The sequence below is a fragment of the Eptatretus burgeri genome, chromosome 4 (genome assembly GCF_056783735.1).
Source record: "Eptatretus burgeri isolate ZD-2024b chromosome 4, Ebu_testis_v1, whole genome shotgun sequence".
Lineage (NCBI taxonomy): Eukaryota > Metazoa > Chordata > Myxini > Myxiniformes > Myxinidae > Eptatretus > Eptatretus burgeri.
In genome coordinates this window covers 105,432,663-105,453,958 of record NC_140964.1, presented here as the reverse complement: position 1 = coordinate 105,453,958, position 21,296 = coordinate 105,432,663, and the positions used below count along the sequence as shown (strand labels likewise).

Genomic DNA, 21,296 nt, shown 5'->3' with positions numbered 1-21,296 from the left:
TAATTCAATGAAATGCATACATACACATACAGGTATATTTAAAATAATTAAATAATGTGCAAGACTGAGAGTGCATTTCTCGCAAAAACCAAATTACTGTAGTTTGCCTTTCCTTATTATCTTTCTCTTGAGGTTTTGAACCAGATGTCTTTACTTTCTTCGTAGTTCCGAAGATGCAATTTCATTTTAAATCACAAGTAAAACAAAATTAGTCTCAACATACAATATAAACTCACGTAAATATGACAATAATATTCAAATGTATGTTTTCACACAAAAATCTTCCTTGAATTAAACTTTGATGCAATTATTTATTTATTTTAGGGTTTTAATTTTTTTTGCAGTTTCCAATGTGTGATGAAATTTCAGCAATTGCTGAAAATCTACGGATAACATAGTGATTATGGAAAGTAGAAATATTCTCAACGAGCAAATACCACCCGTCGCTTCACTGACTGGTATACTAAGGGGGAGGGGGGAGAGTGAAAGAGGAGAGAGAGAGGTGGGAAGGGGAGCGAGGAGGGGGAAGGGAGCGAGGAGGGGGTAGGGGAGCGAGGAGGGGGAGGGAGAGTGAGGAGAGACGGGAGCGAGGAAGAGGAGGGAGAGCAACGCCTCACCACATGTTACTATACACTTTGGGGGGGGAGGGGCGCGATGATGGAGTGAGAGAGAAAGAAAGAGGGAGGGGGAGAGAGAGAGGAAGGGAAAGAGAGAGAGGAGGGGAAAGAGAGAAAGAGGGGAGGGGGGAAGAGTGAGAAGGGGGAGAGAGAGAGGAGGAGGAAGGAAGAGTGAGGAGGGGGAGAGAAAGAGGAGGGAGGGGCGAGGAATGGGGGAGCTGGGAAGGGGAGAGTGAGGAAGGGGGAGAGCAAGGAAGGGTGGGAGAGCAATGCCGCACCACATGTCATTACACACTCTGGGAGGGAAGGGGTGTGAGAAGGGGTGGGAGTGAGAGAAAGAGAGAGAGGAGAGTGAGGAAGGGGAGGATAGCAAGAAAGGGGGGAGAGTGAGGAAAAAGGGGGGGGGGAGAACAACACCTCAAAAATTGAGTGGAAATTTTTCAGAGTAAATTAATTAAAATATTATTATAATATTTTTGCAATTCTCTCTTGATTTAGGAGGTCACCTGTATCGTTGCATTACTCGTTCTTATCCTCCTATTGTGTTCAGCGTTCTTTGAATTAAATCTTTTATTTATTTTATTTTGCCTTCTTAACTCCAGAGATCTGCCAATGGAGAATCCATCCACGGCCGCCGTCGCCTTCACAGCGATCCCGCTGGTTAATTATTTTTATTTCACTCAATTAAGTTACACTTTTGACACATTCCTTAATCTTGTCTTCACTCTATATAATTCTCCAAACAATAGAAAAGGTTAGGTTAAATGCTTTGACAATTTCGTAAATATGGAGAAGAAGGGATCACAGTCTTATTTGCTTTAAGTAAATACATAAATATGCTTAGTTATAAGAATCGTTAATTTCTTTAAATTTTCAGACTTCAGTCCAGATTTCAACACTAAATTAGTCCAATACTCCGATCCTCAAATCCAAAGACAGATTTTGATTATATATTTTAACTAGCAGGGTACCCATCACTGACAGGTTCATCAACGTCTCAACTCAAATGAGCAACGTCTCTCCTCAAATGAGTGTGTATTGGTAGAAACGGGAATTCAGTGTAAATATTCAGTGTGCAGATATCGCAGATGGTGGAGCTGGTACACTTCACAACGTCGTTCCATTCCACCAGCGAAGATTTCCAATCCATACTTGTTGTACCTCTGAAATACTGCTTGGGAGTGAGAGTGATATTCTGAAAGCTCGGCTGGTAAACAAATTCAGGCACGTTTGGGGCCTACCACCTGGTGGAAGATCACCAAAGTTCTTTCCATACCAACCGACCACCTACAGGCACCTATCCCTCTCCACGTCGCTTCTTCAGTCCCCAACTTGCCACCTCTCTCTGTAGTCCCCACAGCTTTGCTTTCGACAATTTCCATTTCGCATTTCTCACAGCATTTCATTCTGGTTTCCCATTTGATGATGCGTAGATCAGTAGTTTCAGTTTCACTCTGCTACATCAGTTTCGATTTGTCATTGCAACTTGTGATGCTGAAAATGGTGCATAAAATGGTGATGAAAAAGATCATGAAAAACTATTTTTGTGGGAATTTTTTCTATTTTCGAAGGGGTGTAGAGTGGCTTAAGGGTCTTAAAAGGTCAAAATGGGACTAAAGTGTTTTAAGGATATTAAGGGTCATAAAGGAATCTAAAGTGTTTTAAGGGTCTAAGATGTCTAAGGGTCTTAAATGGGTCTGAAGTGTCCAAATGGTCTGAAATTGTCCAAAGGGTCTTAAAAAGGTCTATATGTCTGAAAAGTGTCAAAAGGGTCGAAGAAGGTCTATATGTCTCAAAAGAGTCTAAATGGGTGTGAATGTGTCTAAAACATCTTAATAGGGTCTAAATGGGTACTAAAGGATCGAAGGGGTGAAAAGGGTCTAATGGGGTCTTCAGGCCATACAGAGTCTAAAAGAGTGATGCTGTTGTAAAGAAATTACCTCATGTTCGAAAATAAATTAACTCTGGAGTGGAATACAGCAATAATGGGCCAAATGACCTCCTCGTGACTGTTTAAAATGCCTATTTAAATGCATCGTGGTTAAAAATCTGATCACAGAAAGTTTTGTCGTGAATTAACATTCAGAGCTCAAAGCAGACAGGTCACAAACAAAAAAACATTTCACTTTTACATGTGGAGATGAACAACCTATTTTCCTGCTGCAGTCTCTTCTTCCTCTTCCCAGAGAGGTGGCGTCACTTTTTTCTTCCATCGACCAGCTTACAGTGAGATCTCTCGGCAAAGTCATGGCTCACAGACAAAAGCTCCATCGGAACCTCATTCAAGGATATGGGAAAGCTCACCGAGAAACGGCCAATTTGATTTCTCCTAAACACCCGTTTCTTTACATTTGGCAACAAGATACTGGAGTAGACAGTGGGGATACCCATGAGTTTAGATCCGGCCTCTTTCTCCACAAATTTATTCCTGGACATGTACGAGTCTGATTGGGTGCAGAACATGTGCAGGGATGAATTAACAACTGCGTTAAGGTGTGGAAACATCTTGAGATTTATTGATGATTTACGAGCAATTAATGATGGATTTGTATTTGATCAGCCATGTTAACAAGGCATGTTATTCCTCAAAACGGCAAGCAGCAGCCTCTTCGCTCTCTGCAGATCTAGATAAAATCACAAACTGGTCCAACACATGGAACATGTCTTTCAACCCAGACAAATCTCTCACTCTCACTATGTCTCTCCAAAAGGACCGTTTAGAAACCTCCTCCCCCACCCCACCCCATCTACTTTCTCAACAATCCTCTTGAAGAAATCCTTTCATTCAAGCCTCTGGATCTCACCATCTGCCATGATCATTCCTGGGAAAGCCACATTTCCAACCTGGCCTCAAAGCCAGTCACCAACTGGGAATCCTCCATCTGGCAAAGTCCTTGCATGGCATACCTGAGCTCCTGACCACAGACAAAGCTTCCGTCCACAGCCTGATGGAGTACTGCTCTCCCCTCCAGGCTGGTGCTCCTGCCTCTCACCTTTCTTCGTTTCATGCTGTGGAAACCAAGGCATTTAAGATCATTGGTATCTCTCGCAATGAGGCTGAGTCTTTGGGCCTCTCACTCTCTCACTGTAGGCAGGTCGGTGGTCTTTACCGTCTCCTCTCCAGTCTCGCTCCCCCCTGCTCTGTTTGCAATATCCCCCCTCCCCCCGCCCCGCCCCCATATTTCCGCAGGGCACTCAAGGTCCATCAGCAACCCCTTTCTGGTAAATCTAGCAAAATCACGAATCACTGCTCACCTTCACTCTTTCATTCCTCTTTTTCCCCACCTTTGGAATAAACTCCCTCACTCTGTTCAATCCCATTCTTCCCTCCAGGCCTTCAAAACAGCTGTTCACCACCACCTCTTATCATCCCCCATCCAAAACCTCGATCTTTTCTACTCCCATTCATCCACCCCAAACCCACCTCCTTCAAATTCCCTGCTTTCTTTCCTGAAAGTCCCTGTAATGTCCATCTTGTATTCCCTGTGTTCCCCACCCCATCCCTCTCCCTTCCACAGATCACCTCGTGTCCCTGTTCCCCACTGTTTAGTTCCCTCTCCCGCTCCTCTTGTCTCATGCCCCCCCCCCTTGCTGTGCGTTTTGTGTTCACTCTCATATGAGCCTCGACAAGGTATACAAAAAAAAAAGTGAGTTGCTGTGCACTTTAAGCCACGGTGTCATCATCCAACACAATCAATTCCACTCTGAACCGCCTAAAACCGCCGTGCAGATAAATTTACGAATACATCCACACTGAACCATGAACCAGTCGTGTGTGCGGGGCATCTCAAATCAGCGGCTTGGGAGTTTATCTCCAGCGGTCTCGCATCACCCGTTAGGGAGACAGAATGTCTCCTCTATTATACAGACAAAACCATCCATTAGAGTATGAAGGAAAGCCAAGGAAAGCTAATGCTGCCTCAATAACTCGATCACACTCAAGTAAACAAAAACAAAACTGCATTTTGAGAGTGCCAGGTCTGACCGTGCCCACACGATTGATGGCGCAGGTAAAATAGTGATTGGCAATCGCCGCATTTCGTGCCTCGATGGACCACAACGGCTCACTGCACACAGAGGGGGCACAAGATAAAAATCAGGAAAGGAAGAATAAGGAAAGGAAAGGGTATTTCGACATAACGCAGAGTGTGGTACAATAATTGCTTGGATAGGCTGGTCCCAGTGCTGGAACTTCCTGCATATACGTCAAATAATGCACCGACTTACTAATATTAAAGCTTTTTGGCAATGAAAGTTGTTCAAAATATTCCTGACTTACTCAATAATGATACTTTCAAACAACTTTAGGCATAGGCTGTGACTGCTGGCCATGTTTGGAGGACGTCCTGGCAGTGTACAGGTGTGCAGCCTTCCAGCTTCCGATGCATTCCATCAGGTTATATAATTAACTGAGAAAATTAGCACTCTAATGTGAAACGGACTCTTTAAAATACAATTGGCATGGAAATGACACCAAGGATGTAAAGCAAATAATTTACATGAGGAATTATTTTTATTTGTCAATAACAAGGGTGTCTTAATATTAGCCGACATGGAAGGTATCCAAACCTGCTTCAAACCTTACATAAGGCATTGTCTTAATAAAGCAGAGGTGGTATTGAATAATTTGCCTTGAAAGGTACATTAACAATTGAGGAGATTGGCAGGTGAAAAAAAAAAAATGTAGGTTTCATTCAAGAATGAAAATAAATTAATGGAAAGTATTATAAAGAGAAAGATAATTGGAAACGCCAAGCAGTCTTTTCAACTTCCAAATTCTTGCTTATGTTTATATTGGAGTGGGAGATGCACCACCGATAGACAATCCTGCCCCACAGAGTGGGTCAATTGTAATGCCCACCTGAGTAGGCCGACAGTAGCGGATGGGTTGAACACGACCTCAGCTCCATTCAGGGCGTATGCCAGCCAGTTGAGCGGATGGTGGCGCCCATAGCAAATGTTCACAGCAATTCGACCAAACTCGGTCTTGAACACCCTGTGTCCCGTATTTCCTTCCATGTAGTAAGTTGACTAGCAAAAGGGAAATATTCGCTTTTCTTAGCTTGCGTCGCACTCCAACTTCAGTAATCGATGGCCATATTGGAAAATGCTGACCTTTAAATCTCGACATCTGTCGTTTCTAAATCATTTATTCAGATCCACTCTGCATTGGGAGACAACAAAGGGATAAACAGGTGCATGTGTAGCTGTTGTACTTGCACGTGAGTAAATGAGACAAACATGAAAGCACAAGGGAAGTATTACAGAGGAGATGCAGCATCTCACGTCATTGGATCTTCGGGCCCTGAGTTTGAGCCCTGGTGGCCGCTGAATTTACACCAGGTGGGATTGACTCAGCCTGTCACCCTTCCAAGGTCGGTGAAATGAGTACCAGCGTACTGGTAATAAGAGCACTTAATCAGCAGCACAGCTGCTTCCTTAACCAGAGGCAACCAGCAGCCACAAGGCTAAATACGCACAGTGTGTGTGTGTGTGTGTGTGTGTGTGTGTGTGTGTGTGTGTGTGTGTGTGTGTGTGTGTGTGTGTGTGTGTGTGTGTGTGTGTGTGTGTGTGTGTGTGTGTGTGTGTGTGTGTGTGTGTGTGTCTCACTTCATTAAAGTCTCCAACACGAGGAATGTGGTTCTTTCTCGTTTTCCCAAGCACAGCACCAGAGTTATCAATCACCACGGCAGTGTTCCACAATGTGTCACCATGCCGACTATCGCGCTCCAGGATGGGAGATACAACCACCATGTTGTGGTCAGATGCTATCTGCAGGAAATAGTGGCAGCTCCAGATATCAAATATGCTTTAAAATATTTTGTCTACACAAATGAAGTCCAATGAAAGAGGAGAGCCATTGGAACAGCCTCTGACGGACAACAGCTCTGATAAGTTGTTAATCTGTGGAGTACATGGAAGATGCGTCAGATTCTAATCCGTTGAGTCAAACCCAGTGTAAACAGAGGGCACTCACACGGCGAGCACAACAGTCATGCAACCACATTTTTGGACTTCCAAAGCAATAAATATAATCAAGTTTAGATTATTACAATGTGTAAGTGTTGTGCCACAGCTCATCCTGTTGATATTGTGGCAATAGTCTTGTGGTTGAACTTGGTGTTTGTTATCACTGGCATCTTTCTCGACCAGACAAGAAATGCAAACAAGGCTGCCTTTTACCAATCTAACTTCTCCTTGGATGAAACAAAAACCAAGTACTTCAGTAAATAAAGCCAAACAAGCCAAAGGACGTTTGTTTGGCAAATATCAAAACGAACCCAGAACACGTGTAGGCTGCTCGATAGTAATCAAGGTCTGTAATCCGCATTACGTATGAAGGACATTAACAATGAGCAGCCATAGATGACTGAAAAGCAATAAAGCTACAGGGAAATGATGCCAAGGATGTAAAACAAATAATTTACACCAGGAGTTATTTTTCTTTGACAATAAGTAGAGTGTAGTATGTACAAGGTGTTCCAAAAAGACCTGGACAACTTTGGTTGGAAATATATTTTGTACCACGACAATCCCCTTTGTTTTATACGATACAGAAACTCATGAAGTTTTCTTTATTTTCAGGTTTGGTTGTTTAATGTTAAAAAAAAGAGGCAACTCCACAAAAGAAAGCCTAGTGCGTCGAATGGTTCATCGAGATGAGATCCGACATGCGAGTTCAGCGTAATTTCCGCACAAGGTATGGAAGGAATCCACCATCGTGGACGAGTATCAGAGAGTGATACGAGAGGTTTAAGGAGACTGGAAGTTGAGGCTTAATCATGGTGGAGCTAGTCACATGCAAGACATTGTAAGACAAAGACATGATGAAACAACATTGTACTTTTACACAAATTGCAAGGACGTTGGGAAACTAGAACAGCACTTGACAGAGCGCATACCTCCGTCAGGCTGAACGGTTTACGTTTTGTATCCCACTGATAGGCCGGATATGCATCCAGACCTTAATCAAAATCTGATGGGCTTTTTCTTGTCATCAACTCAACCCATCCATCAAGTTTTGTCCGAATCCATCCAGAACTTTTTGAAATATCAAGCTATATATTGTTTTTGGCCCTATCTCTCAATGGTGAAGAATAACTTTAAAAATTCTTGAAATCGGATCCGGATCTTCACTATCCTCGAATCGATTCATCCTTGTTACACACCAAACCTGTCCAGCAAGTTTCATCCGAATCCATGCACAACATTTTGAGATATCCTACTCACAGCCGAACAGACAAACAGCGGTGAATACATAACCTCTGTCCATCTTCAATGGCAGAGGTAATAATGGTCAAATCAACATGGTAAAAGGAATTTGAACCAGGGATCCCAGTGTTATGTAGTGGACAAAAAAAATGGGGAAACCTGGGTAAATGAGGGACAACAAACAACGGCTTCCACACAAGTGTGGCCATTGTGTTATTGAAGCAAATGACATCCCGGCATGCTTCAGGTCATGGATAAAAATGCTGCACAGGCCGGGCTGCCTATAATTGTAGCTATCATGGCTGCAACAGGAGACCCTCCCCAACGCCCCCATCATAAAGAGCACGTGTTGTCGCCCAATGGTTTGAAGAGCATGACGCTGATGTTATCCATACGTCATGGCCTTCTCAATCACAAGATGTCAACCTAATCGAGCATTTATGGGATATTCTGGAACGACGCCTGATCCAGCGTTTTCCACCTCCATCGAAGTTTGAGTTGATTGAGTTTTTATTGGATGAATGACGCCTCGTTCCTCCTGTAAAATTCCACACGCTGGTGGTGGACTCGATGCCACGGTGCATACAGGCCACACTGGCCACACACGGTGGCCCGACACCCTATTAAGTGACTTTACATCGGTGTTTCTATTTTTTGTCCACTTCCTATACGTGCTTAAGTGGGAACACTACAGCTTTGCAGTCAAAAGTAAAAGACATGTGCAATTTCTATGACTTGCACAACGCTCTTTGAAACAACAAATTGGATTTTTGGAAACCAATGACACACGTTCATACACATTATAAATATCAATGTGTACATATAAAAAAATGTATGTATATATGGTGGTGGCAGGAAGTTCACCAACAACGATGAGGAGTGAAGTCGGTGTTGATGAGGGCAGCTGTTTCGTGACTAAATAACTCGATGTGTGTGTGTGTGACTGCCGGTCACAGTTGGGCAAAATTCAATCAGGTTGCAGAAATCTGTCTTGTGGTGGAAATAGCAGCACACTCAATTTGTAAATACAGTCATCCAGCAAAATAAATATCTGAGTTGCAATAACAAAGGGAATAGACTGTAGGCTAAAGACAACACAGAAATAAACTAAATTGAGAAATGAATAGTATAAACAAAATGTGAGGTTGTGGATAACAATACGAGTTGTTCATCGGTGAGGTTTCACCCCCATTGAGCTCATTGTTTGCCATCAACAATATTTGTGTTTGCATTTACAAGTCTATAAAATAATACAAAGAGATAATACAACAAAAACGAGAACTGCACTCGGTAGAGCGCATACCACCACCAGGCTGAACGGTTTAACGTTTTGTATCCCAATGATGGGCCAGATCTTCATCCACGCCATTCGTCCTCGTCACACACCAACATCTAATTGGCCTGGTGTTGGCTTATCAGTTAAGGTGGTTGGCTTAAGATCTTAGAGTCTTGAGTTTGAGCCTCTGTTCTGATGGTAAATAACACCAGGTGGGTTGACTCAGCCTGTTCATCCTTCTGAGGTCAGCAAAACGAGTACCAGATTACTGGAAATAAGGGGCAATGCATCAGTGGCATAGCTTTGCTCCCAGCAATGATGCAACCAGCAAACACAGTCTGCATAAGAAAAAATAAAACAAAAATCTAATCAGCTTATTCTTGTCACCTACCCATCTCATCCACCAAGTTTTGTCCGAATCCGTCCATAAATCTTTGAGATAGCTTGCTCACGAACAGACAGACACACAGACAGACAGACAGACAGACAGACGGGTGAAAACATAACCTCCATTCACCTTCGGTGGTGGAGGTAACTAGAAATGGGAATTTCTGCCCGTTGACATGCTGAATGAAACATGTCCTCATTGGAACCAACAATTACCAGATTTTACAAGCAAGATGGTGAAGTAAAGTAAAGAATGATATTTAATTTTAAACATTGAATATATTTTAATTCAAAGCAAAATGAAAGAAAAAACATGATGTTTATTAACCCCATTAACCTTTAAAAAAAAAGAGATTAAAAAACATGATGTTTATTAACCCCATTAACCTTTAAAAAAAAAGAGATTAAAAAACATGATTTTTATTACCACCTCTCTTCCTGTTCGTTCGTCTTTACCTCAATGGTTAGGGTGATGGGATTGGGATCCTCGAGTCCTGAGTTCAAATCCTGCTCAGCCCTCGAATTAATACCAGGTGGGGTTGACTCAGCATGTCATCCTTTTGAGGTCGGCAAAATGATTACCAGCTTGCTGGGATGAGTGAGCCATTCGAGTATCCTGTGTTGGAGTGGTGACCCATCCAGGAATGTGCCCAATAGCCCAGGAGACTGCTTCGGCAGCACGACGCTCTGTACAGAGTATGATCCCAATGGATCGGTGGATTGTCTTGATGTTTGTCCCACTCTCAATTACACCGTGCTCTTCCATGAGCCTCACTTCTGAAAGAAAGAAATTTTTTTTAAGTTATTTGCAAATGTTGATATGATTAATAAATTGCAGGGTTGGCCTGTTCGTCATGTTCTCATGTAAACACCTGGTCATGATGCAGGGAACCAAGGTTCAAATCCCATATACCAACTGTATTTGTCCATTGTCTTGTAATTCATGTGAAAGCACAGTGATGTCTACTAATGTCTCAGTCGTGAAGGCATGCCTGCCTCAGCAGTGATCCTTCTGCCTTATTAGTTATTACTCATCATGGGGTGTGGAGTGGACAAAATGCTTTAATCCAATTACAAGTACCTTCATATGTTGTAGATAAAAAACAACATAAGTTAAAGGAGTAAATAAAAAAAACATAAGCTAAAGGAGTAAATAAAAAAAACAACATAAGTTAAAAGAGTAAATAAAAAAAACAACATAAGTTAAAGGAGTGAATAAAAAAAACAACATAAGTTAAAGGAGTAAATAAAAAAACAACATAAGTTAAAGGAGTAAATAAAAAAAACAGCATAAGTTAAGGGAGTAAATAAAAAAACAACGTAAGTTAAAGGAGTTAATAAACATAAGTTAAAGGAGTAAATAAAAAAACAACATAAGTTAAAGGAGTAAATAAAAAAAACAACATAAGTTAAAGGAGTAAATAAAAATAAACAAGTTAAGGGAGTAAATAAAAAAAAACAATACAAGTTAAAGGAGTAAATAAAAAACAACATAAGTTAAAGGAGTAAATAAAAAAACAACATAAGTTAAAGGAGTAAATAAAAAAACAACATAACTTAAAGGAGTACATAAAAAAAAACAGCATAAGTTAAAGGAGTAAATAAAAATAACAGCATAAGTTAAAGGAGTAAATAAAAAAACAGCATAAGTTAAGGGAGTAAATAAAAAAAATTCGAGGAACATTCATTTGTAATAGAATTTATGCATAATGTTCATCGTCACCAATTAAAGGGTTGCCTTCTATTCGAGTATTAGTGGTTCTACAAAATGCCAATCATTAATCAAATCTTCACCTGCAAGAATACATCAAAGGCAATATCAACACTGTGCATTGTTTATCTCCACCACAGAAAGTGAGGGACGTTATGGTTTCACCCTTTCCCGTCTGTCTATCTGTGTACAGGATATCTCAAAACGTTGTGCACGGATCCGGATGAAATTTTGTGGACAGGTTGGGTGTGCAACAAGGACGAACTGATTAGATTTTGGTGAAGATCCGGATCCGGATCCGACTAATAGAATTTTAAAAGTGATTCTTCACCATTGAGAGATATTGGGTCAAAAACGATATCGTACTATATAGCATGATATTTCAAAAATGTTTTGGGCCCGATATGTTCTCGTGGATCAGGCATTATGTACGTTAGTGTAGGTATGCGCTCCACCGAGTACCCTTCTAGTTAACCTCCGCCATCGAAGATGGACGGAGGTTACTGTTTTCACCCCTGTCTGTTTGTTTGTTTGTTTGTGAACAGTATTACGGAAAAACTCCTGGACGGATTTCGACGAAACTTGGTGGCGAGATTAGGTATGGTCCAAGGATCACGCCATTAGATTTCGGACTTGGTCCAAAGTCCAATATGGCCGCTATGGCGGCCATTTTGAAAAAATATTTGAATTTTGTTTTTGCATTTCTACATGTTTTAAGTGATTTCCAACCCCCCCCCCCCAAAAAAAATTGTTAGACAAAAAAAGCGGAAATTTTGCAACTTTTTTTTCAAAAAAATTTCGATTTTTTTTGGGGGGGCATTTCTACATGCGCGTTGATCTAGTTTAATTTATTCAATCGTGGTTCAGTAGAGTCTGATCCGTTTCGACCTGCAATGAATAGGATATCAGGTTCACTTAAGTGACCCAGCAGTATTGGCGGCAGAGGTTTTGCACTCTACCGAGTGTTCCCCTCTAGTTTAATAATGTGATTGATGGGACATATAATAATGTGAATGATGGGACACAGTCAAACGGAATGGAACATGGATGTGCTGGATATGAGTAGAAATTGTCTATACAGGATGACCCCTTGTCCACACTGTGGTGAAATTTGCCCATCCGGTCTTGAGCATGAACCCATCAATGTGACCACGACCAATGACTACTCACTCATGGCTCAGCTGGCTAAAAAGAAAGCCCCCTGAGGTTCTGATGAGGGAATGTCGATCTCTGACCACCTTCCTTCTGCCCCCCCCCCACCCCCATCCATATTCTCCAGCATGGCGACCACAGAAAGCTTGCTGTCCATGCACAGCTCACCCCTCTGCCCCCGGCCCCTCCCCAATAAATGGACAACCGAGCATGGAGCTCTTTGTCTGCCACAAGAATCCCAACATGGCTCCCACAATGGCAGAGGTCTTGGAACACAATGCGGACAGAGGCCTGTGGCCTGAGACATGAATGATGTCCCTCACAACCCCCCAGATGCAACCCCTACATACTGTACAGCCAAGAGTGCGTAGGTGGGCCACTTCCCTGTAGCACCGTGCACGGGTCCCGGACACAGAACCACAGCTCCCACCAACGCAGCCCACAGAGCAAAGAGTTGCACACAGCTGACGGCTCACCACTGCTATGGGCCGTATCACTCGGAACAAGACAAATTTGTCGACGTTACCCCTTTGTTAATGGTGTTGAAGGTTAATATTGTTATGGAAATGCCTTATAGGGATTAATAATGCTTAATATTGTGCAGTTATATCCTTAGTGAATGTAATAGCATAAGCACGACATAATTAATTGTAATATTAGAAATGCGTCGCTTGTGTAATGTTTAGACGCCGTCTCCCTCTCCCGGTGTCTGTATCTAAAACTGTCAATCCTTTTGACCTCATTTTTAATATCCTCCCCTTTGGTAATCTGTGTGAAATGTTCTTTAAAGTGTTTTGCTATGTCTCGAGGCGTTATCTTGGTGGGAAAACGACACCTTGGGCAGCTCAAGATCAGATGGGGAGGACACCTTTGGACAGCTGAAGCATTGCGATTGGGGACAGAAGAATTTGTTGATTTGTTTCTTTGCTTGTTAGTTGAACAATTGAATGCCTTGTATTCAGCCCTGTTGTCTTTGTAATTGCCACTGTAATGTCCGGAGGGCAGTGGGACTCGGACAGTCGTGAGGGTTGTCGAACTCTGTTTATTGCCCGTCCGAATGCACACTACTGCAGACTACACACACGCCTCAAGCGGCGCAAATACCTATAAGCCTTGCGGACACGTGACCACCAACACCACACCTCCACGCCCCCACAACGCTCCCCGCATTGTGCCCTGCCCACGTACGCCACTACACCACATTCCTCCCTCCTAAAAACATGAGTATAAAATGATCATTAGAATGAGAAACAACATCGGTAAAGCAACCTTCGGCATAAAAAAAACAAAGCGGCACAAAACGACGTTAATCAAAAATCATAGGCCCCACCACACAGAAAACAACCAGAGCCCAAACACGGCATTAATCATGTGGCGGTGAACCAAACCCAGAAGAGCCGGCACAAAAGAAAACGTGCTTCATCTGCAAAACCTGCATCCCCAATGCCGCTGTGTTAACCTGGCATATCATTCATCCCTTCGAGTCGAATCCCAAAATGCAGTGGACAGGTGCTTGAGTACTGAGGTGCACGACGAACCCAATGATGGCTGCAGACCACAAAACCCTGGCCGTGTTAAAGATATCAAGAAGCAAGTTGGGGAGCACAGCATCACTACACAGCAGAAGCGCCCCCAGGTGGCTCATGCTTACACGTCTTCCGGCGAGGTCGTGGTGACAACCCAAGCGAACCTCCGCGGCACCATCAAATGCCCCCGGTCGACAAGTTGGCACATCTCCCTCAGACAGGACCGAATCAGATAAACATCCCGAGCCTGCAAGCCCCGCGGCGCCAGCGCGGCCGACCTTGGCGAGACCAGAGGTTTGCGCTGCATGGTGCCAGGCATGTCTGACCTTGGCCATATCAAGGATGGGCGGTGACGCTGAACAGCGCCGTCGTGCCACGTGCAAGTCGAACTGACAGTTAGCCGGCGGCCGCACCATCAATCCCATAACAAACCCACGCATCACATCCAGTCGAGATCTCAACGCACGTCCAAACGGATGATCAGTGTAGCCTGGAGACATATCAGTGTCATACAACAACAAAAACATCGTCTGCTCCAATGCAACCTCCCCTTCACGTACAGCGCGTTCTCCCAGTATAACTCCCACACATGAGAGGGTAGCAGACCGTGGACTGCCCTCGCAGCTGGAGATCAGAAAGACCTCTTTATTCGCCACGATTGCCCGCAAGCTCTTCACATCACATCGATCATATCGGTCATCCCATTGATTGATCCAAACCAAACATATCATGCTCACGCGCGGACTGTCGGCATTTGCTTTGACAATGCTAAATCGAATCACTCGTGCAGCGAGAATCAAACACACAACAATTAGCAATTCATGAATCACATCGTGTGTACGCCTCTTGGTTGTCACAACGTTGAGATGACTTGCTTGTCGTCGATGGTCGCGTTCCGCGAACTTCTTGAACGCGACCGGCTCGCTCCAATCCCCCACTGAAATCGCCTGAATGACACGGGTGTGCACTGTATCACGAGCGCAGCCGAAGTGCGAGAGTTCATCGCAGCTGGCATGGCTCCCGTTGCTCCAGAACTGTACATTATCGTCGCAGGAAGCAATGAACGGCAGCCCATGCTGCATCGCCGCGGCCCCCGTCGCCGGAACCTCGCCCTCGGGTCTCGAAGGAGGCCTGGGCCCAAACGGAGGTACGTGCCCCGAAGGAGGCACAGGTGCACCTGGAGGTACGAACTCCGAAACAGGAAACTCCTCCTCCTCCTCACGTCGTACCCCAACGGGCCCAGCACGGGCTGCTCAAGGTCACCGGCTGGCGCCAACCAGTCTAGCCTAAGGCGAGCCAGCCAGTCCCGGCCCAAAAGGGCGGGTCCCTCCCCTCGTACCACAAACAATGAGAGTAGGGCGCTTTGACCTCGGTAGACCACCAAGACGTCTGTCACAGCAAGTGGTGCAATCGCTTCGCCGGTGTACGTGCACAGTGACAAGGTCGTCTTGACCAGGTGAACACCGCGAAGGTCACGAGCAGCCCGCTCGCCCATGACCGACACTGCAGCCCCGGTGTCAACTTGAAACACGATCGGCGTGCCATTCACCTCGACCTCCACTGTTATTGGTCTTGTCACCTCCGGACCAATTGAAAACAGGCTCAACATTGGTTGCCGGGCCGCCGGGATCGCTATGCCCTGGCTGCAGGCCGCTCCCCAGGTCGCTGGGGTCATCCCGCACCTCGCTATCCAAGACCTTAACGGCGGCCCCCGCCATTCGACACACGCTTCAGATGTCCCACCTTGTGACAATTCAAACACACGGTGTTCTTATACGGGCACACCCACCGCAGGTGCGGTCCTCCACATCCCCAGCACCCCTGGGTGTCCATCGCGCTTCCCGCGCGGCCGCGCTGCGGCGCGCGGCCACGACCCGCACTGAAAAACGTGCGCGAGACCTGGGGCACCTAGGTCATCACGTGGACCCCGGGGTCACCCGACATGCCCCAGCTGGAATCACCCGTCACGTTCTGGCCGGCGATGGCGCGAACATCCGTGAGTGTCTGCTCGACAGCTGAAGCAGTCTCGACCGCAGAGTCGAATGTAACGTCGACACTTCGCATTCGCAGAATCGCTGACACCATCTTCGCATCTTGCAGCCCAGAAATAAAGCGATCTCTGAGTCGAGCTGGACGCTCCTCCGCCGTGAACTTGCAAGCCATGGCCGAATGCTTCACCCGCGCCACGAAATCTGCGACACGCTCTTCCGCACCCTTTGCGAGGTGATCGAACTGGTACCGAGCCAGTTGCAATGACTTCGCCGGCGCCATGTGGGCTTTCATCTTCCCTACCACGTCCTGAAACGACAGCCCGTCGTCACTGGGCTTATCCGGCGCTACCAAATCACTTAGTAGCCGATAATGTTCCGTTGAGAGCGAGGCGAGCAAGATCGATTTGCGTTTGCTCTCGTCGTCTACATCATTCGCGTGGAAATAGCATCCCAATTGTTCTGAAAACAATTCGAAGTCACCTCCAATGAAGACAGGCACTCGACCGTGCGCCGTGCCCCGACCTTCCGCCATCCTCAAGCCGTCCTGCAGTTCACTCGACGCGAATTCGCAGGTGACGGCGAGACGTCTGGCTGCAGGACTCGACCCGCACCGAAGACTGTGCGTGCGGGCGCGCGAAATTCGCGACGCGCTTCCCTGGGCTTCTCGCCAGGTGGTCAAACTCGAACCGCGCGAGCTGCGCTGATTTCCCCGGCGCTCCGTGCGCCTGACAATCCAATTGCCCCGGCCAAAGACTCCAAGTCAATACCGATGAAACCCAGGCACTCTGCACACGTCGATCCGAAACAGACTTGTCGCCAATGTAATGTCCGGAGGGCAGTGGGACTCAGATAGTCGTGAGGGTTGTCGAACTCTGTTTATTGCCCGTCCGAATGCACACTACTGCAGACTACACACACGTCTCAAGCGGCGCAAACACCTATAAGCCTTGCGGACACGTGACCACCAACACCACACCTCCACGTCCCCACAACGCTCTCCGCATTGTGCCCTGCCCACGTACGCCACTACACCACAGCCACCACAACTATCCCAAAGACCCCCATATAGTTTCATTTTGGCATGTTGCTTATCAGATGAAGCAACAACATGATGTCAGTGTGACACTCAAAAGGATGTGAATGCATAAAATGTTAAAGTGTGTGTGTGTGTGTGTGTGTGTGTGTGTGTGTGTGTGTGTGTGTGTGTGTGTGTGTGTGTGTGTGTGTGTGTGTGCGTGTGTGTGTGTGTGTGTGTGTGTGTATCAGGTATGGCAAAAGAGGCAACAGGTGTGGCGAAAAGGGAATTTGGCTCTTGGTTCTGTCGCTCCCAGGTTTATACAGAGTGCCCATGGTCTGCCAGTAACCCTCTTCATGTTCGACGCTCAAAATTCAGGCTCACTGCTCACCTCCACTCATTTGTTCCTCTTTTCTCTCACCTGTGGCAACAACTTCTCCAGTCTGTTCAGTCTCTTTCTTTCCTCCAAGACTTCAAAACAGATGCTCACCACTTCCTCAGGTCATCTCCCATCCAGACTCATGACTCATGAATTCTTCTATCCCCAAATGACCCCATTCCCAAGCACTCCCCTTTTCTATTGTTATTGCAATTTCTCCTCCGCTCCCTCACCTCCTTTTGTTTGGTAGTTGTCGGTTGGTATCCTCACTTTCCCCTTCCTCTTCTTGCTGTGTGCAGCTTGTTCACCCTCGTACGTCTTCTCTTAACATAACTCTTTCTCACACCTCTACCTCACTCTGCTGTTGGTGTTTCCCCCTTTCCAATCTATTCCATTCCATTCTGCTGTAGTTCTTCCACGAGCCTCAAACATACATACAAAAAAAGACCATCAGGAATGGCCAAAAGGGCACAAAGCCGAACTGGCCCATTTAGTTTGGAAAAACAACAAAACAATAGCACACATTACCTGAGAGAAAGGGGTGTGCCCAAAACACAACAAAATATTTGAAAAACGACCTCAGATTGTTGAAAGAGCAGCAACCCGTATTGCAAACTCCTGACAAGATGGGCCGAGTGCTTCACAAACGCCGACGGACATGGATCTCGACCAGTTACTGCACTTTTAACCTTGTGAGAATCCCTCCTGTGACCATGGCAGGCAGGCTCAGTGATTTATTTAATGGAGGTCTGCAATTGGAAAGACAATGCTGTGCATCATTACCAAGTTACGACAAACAAGTCTTCGACAAACGACGTCTTCTCGACGTCAAAATACGCCCAGCTTGTGCCAGCTATAGTTACGTGGGAGCTGGATGTATTGGGTGGGCTTCCCTCAGGAAGACACCGCATCTAGTTTGTGTGTGCTTCTGCATACTGATGGGAAGGACATATCTTGGGCTTCTGAATGTACAGGGCAAGTTTGAAATGATGATATTTCCTATTAATCATGTTGGGAAAGGGAAGAGGGAGGGTGGGTGGGATCTATGAGAACTGTAATGGCAGTAAGTTGTAAAAAAAAAAAATTTGGTTGGTTTGGTTCCGGGACCATAAGGGGAATTATACGAGATTTTGCATCTATTGTTAAAAGGTGAAACGTCCTTGTGTGTGTCCATGTGTGTGTGTCCTTGTGTGTGTCGTTGTGCATGTCCTTGTGTATGTGTGTGTGTGTTATATATATATATATATATATATATATATATATATATATATATATATATATATATATATATATATATATATATATATATATATATATATATATATACATACATATATCCACTGTGGCTGCTCGCTTGTATTAACAGGAAATGATAGGAACTCAAAACCTCTCAATCTCACCCACAAAAATTCCCCTTGCTATTTCCTATATTTTTGTGAGTCCGATGTACATCATAAACACAATGATGGTTAACAATCTTGAAATTGCCAATCTTTCATTTAAATGCTAACAATTATGTTCACAAGACCGCTTCAATGAGGTTTTGTGCTCCCAACGGCAGGTTAAAAGTGCCCACAGTACCAGAAGCGAGTCACTGATAACGCACACACAGCACTTGCGTGAAAGGCCTCGTTAGCATTCAAACAGCATTTTGAAAGTCCTGTATTAAATGACGCACAGAAAAAACAGAAGTGTGTACAGCCAGGAATAATAGGATAGAATTGGATAAGTTGGTACACAGCCTGTCCGAAGCAGTGTGACCACTCCTCATTTTCATAGATGCCAAAATGAGCCAATGAAAAAAGCCAAGAATTCACAAGGTTTCGGAAAAGCAATGACAGTAGAAAACCTATACGCCAAAAAAACCTATAGAACAACCAAGACGCCAAGGTGAACAACGAAGAGCCAAGATCTTGTGAAAAAAGCCACGGAGTGGGCACACTGGTCCGAAGCAGCACTTAATCAAGCAGAACTGACATCTAATGACAAACCTTCTGACAAAACGTTGTAGTTGGCCCTTCTTCTGCATTCTCAGCAAACTCTGTCCAAGGTAGTTTCTCTCGTGTGCAAAATCCAAATGGCATTGCTGTGCAAAATAAATTTCAAATAATTTTGATCAATCATCAAAACATTGATGCGTATATACTGTATTTAACAATCGTTACTTCAAATTGTTTGCTGTATTATCTTTTAAATGATTGGCCAAAACGTTTTTTTCATCCTCGTTTTCTCAGATTAAATTTCCTGCAGTACCAATTAAATTACATACCAATTGAGTACAACACGTAGTGATTTAAAGTTATTTTCACAATATAGTTTGGATGTCCCTGTTGATTAGTATGGTGTCACAAATACTGAATAAGAAAAGCATTTGAGGGAGATTAAAACACTAACTTAACTGGGAGAAGTCATATTTTACATTACCGATACGCACCAGTACACTTGTGCCATTGGTTTCATCAATGCAATACCTTGGAAACAAATGCTTTCTGAATGCCCCCTAAAGCATGCATCTGCCATCATCATGAATGTCAAGTGTGTGCAAAATGCATTCAGCTGCATGAGCTGAAGTGCTCGTCTCACACAGGCAGTGAAAACACTTAAGTACTGTTCTTCTCAAGTATAATTTATTCATGGAAAGTTATGTTTGTAATGAAAAATGCAATCCCCGGCGTTTCGACTACATACATATAGCCAGGAAACATACAAATGATGATGATGATGATGATGATGATGATGATGATGATGATGATGATGATGATGATGATTGTAGGTACATGCAATAAAACATCGAAAACAAGGAAGGCAATCTTAATTTCACATGCAGCAATAACTAAAGCTCCAATCACATACCGGCATTCCCATCTTAATGCAGGTAGTGATGGCTATACAGACAAGTTCAGAATTTTGCTCGGATATTGAAACATAATGGGCCCACTTTATGAAACATATCATGGGATAGTTAGGCATGTTATGTGTCGATCTCAGGGCACCGCAGCAAGTGCACAGTAACCAGGAGGGCATCATGGCTAAAAAAATGCAGACACTGATGTTCCCTTAATGTTGTTTTAAAGGTGAAACCAACATATGACAGGAGACAGCTTGGTAACTTTAAAGGAATATTTATTAATCCCTACTGTTTACGTTAAGCAGAATAAAATTAATTAAATGCAACACTTAATGACTTTCCTAAAAAATCCCCAAATTAAATAAGTACAAACGTCACAGACAACAATGCAGCTATATGTTAACTCACGACTCTCGATGTGACAACTATTCTCGAGCAAGCAGTTTGTAGACTGTAGAGTATACCCCAGCGGGTTATAAATGGGTGAAACGTTGGTGGTGAGCATGGTTGAAAGGATCTAGTCGGAGGGTGAGAACAGGATGAAGCCGACTGGACAGTCTCGTTTTACAAGTCCTCAGTAGGTGAAATCCTTGTATCACCGAAGCATGGAGAATAAACCGAGTCCACATCTAAAGCTGTATCACAGATGATGATCGGAACTCTAAGTTGTAAAGGACAATGTATTATTTCAAGGAGAAGAGAGGTTGGAAGGATGAAAAAGCTCCGAGTGTATACACCAGTGAGCCAGCGAGTAAATGGCATGTAAATCATCCAAAAAGACAATCAGCAGTTTTGAAATTGTGACAGAGATAGCAGTATTGCAATGTCCGACAGGTAGATCACTCGACAGGTGAGTAGAAGGAGTTCAGAGAAGAATACCTCACCAGGTATGATGTAAGAGGCAAAGCTGAAACCCAAACAGACTATTGCACAACGGGTTGAAGTTGATCCGTCGTGGCTAAGGAATAGGTGAGTCACTGAACCTTACCAGGTTCGCATACAGAAGACCCCCAATTCCTCCTTCACTGCATATGTTGGTTTTAAAATGCTATGCAACACTTGAAATAGATTGTGGCATCTCAAGTAAACGTGCCCATGCCTTTCTCTCCTGCTGGTCCTTCTTTTTCCTTTCTGAAACTGCTGGTGCCTTTTTATTTCTGTGTTGTTATTGATGTTGTTGCT

The 21,296-nt window shown here is 44.3% G+C and overlaps 1 protein-coding gene across 5 annotated transcripts in view; it reads right to left on the bottom strand.

The window, feature by feature from the left end:
• The window catches only part of UPB1 (beta-ureidopropionase 1), a 98,726-nt gene that overhangs the window by 12,794 nt on the left and 64,636 nt on the right, over positions 1–21,296 (bottom strand). For all 5 annotated transcript variants that reach the window (XM_085879586.1, XM_085879587.1, XM_085879585.1 and 2 more), the window contains 4 exons: positions 19,258–19,352; positions 6,228–6,389; positions 5,479–5,648; positions 4,603–4,684 (listed from right to left, as the gene is read on the bottom strand). In XM_085879586.1, the coding sequence (XP_085735712.1) occupies positions 4,603–4,684; positions 5,479–5,648; positions 6,228–6,389; positions 19,258–19,352 (509 nt within the window). The remainder of the gene's footprint in view (positions 1–4,602; positions 4,685–5,478; positions 5,649–6,227; positions 6,390–19,257; positions 19,353–21,296) is intronic.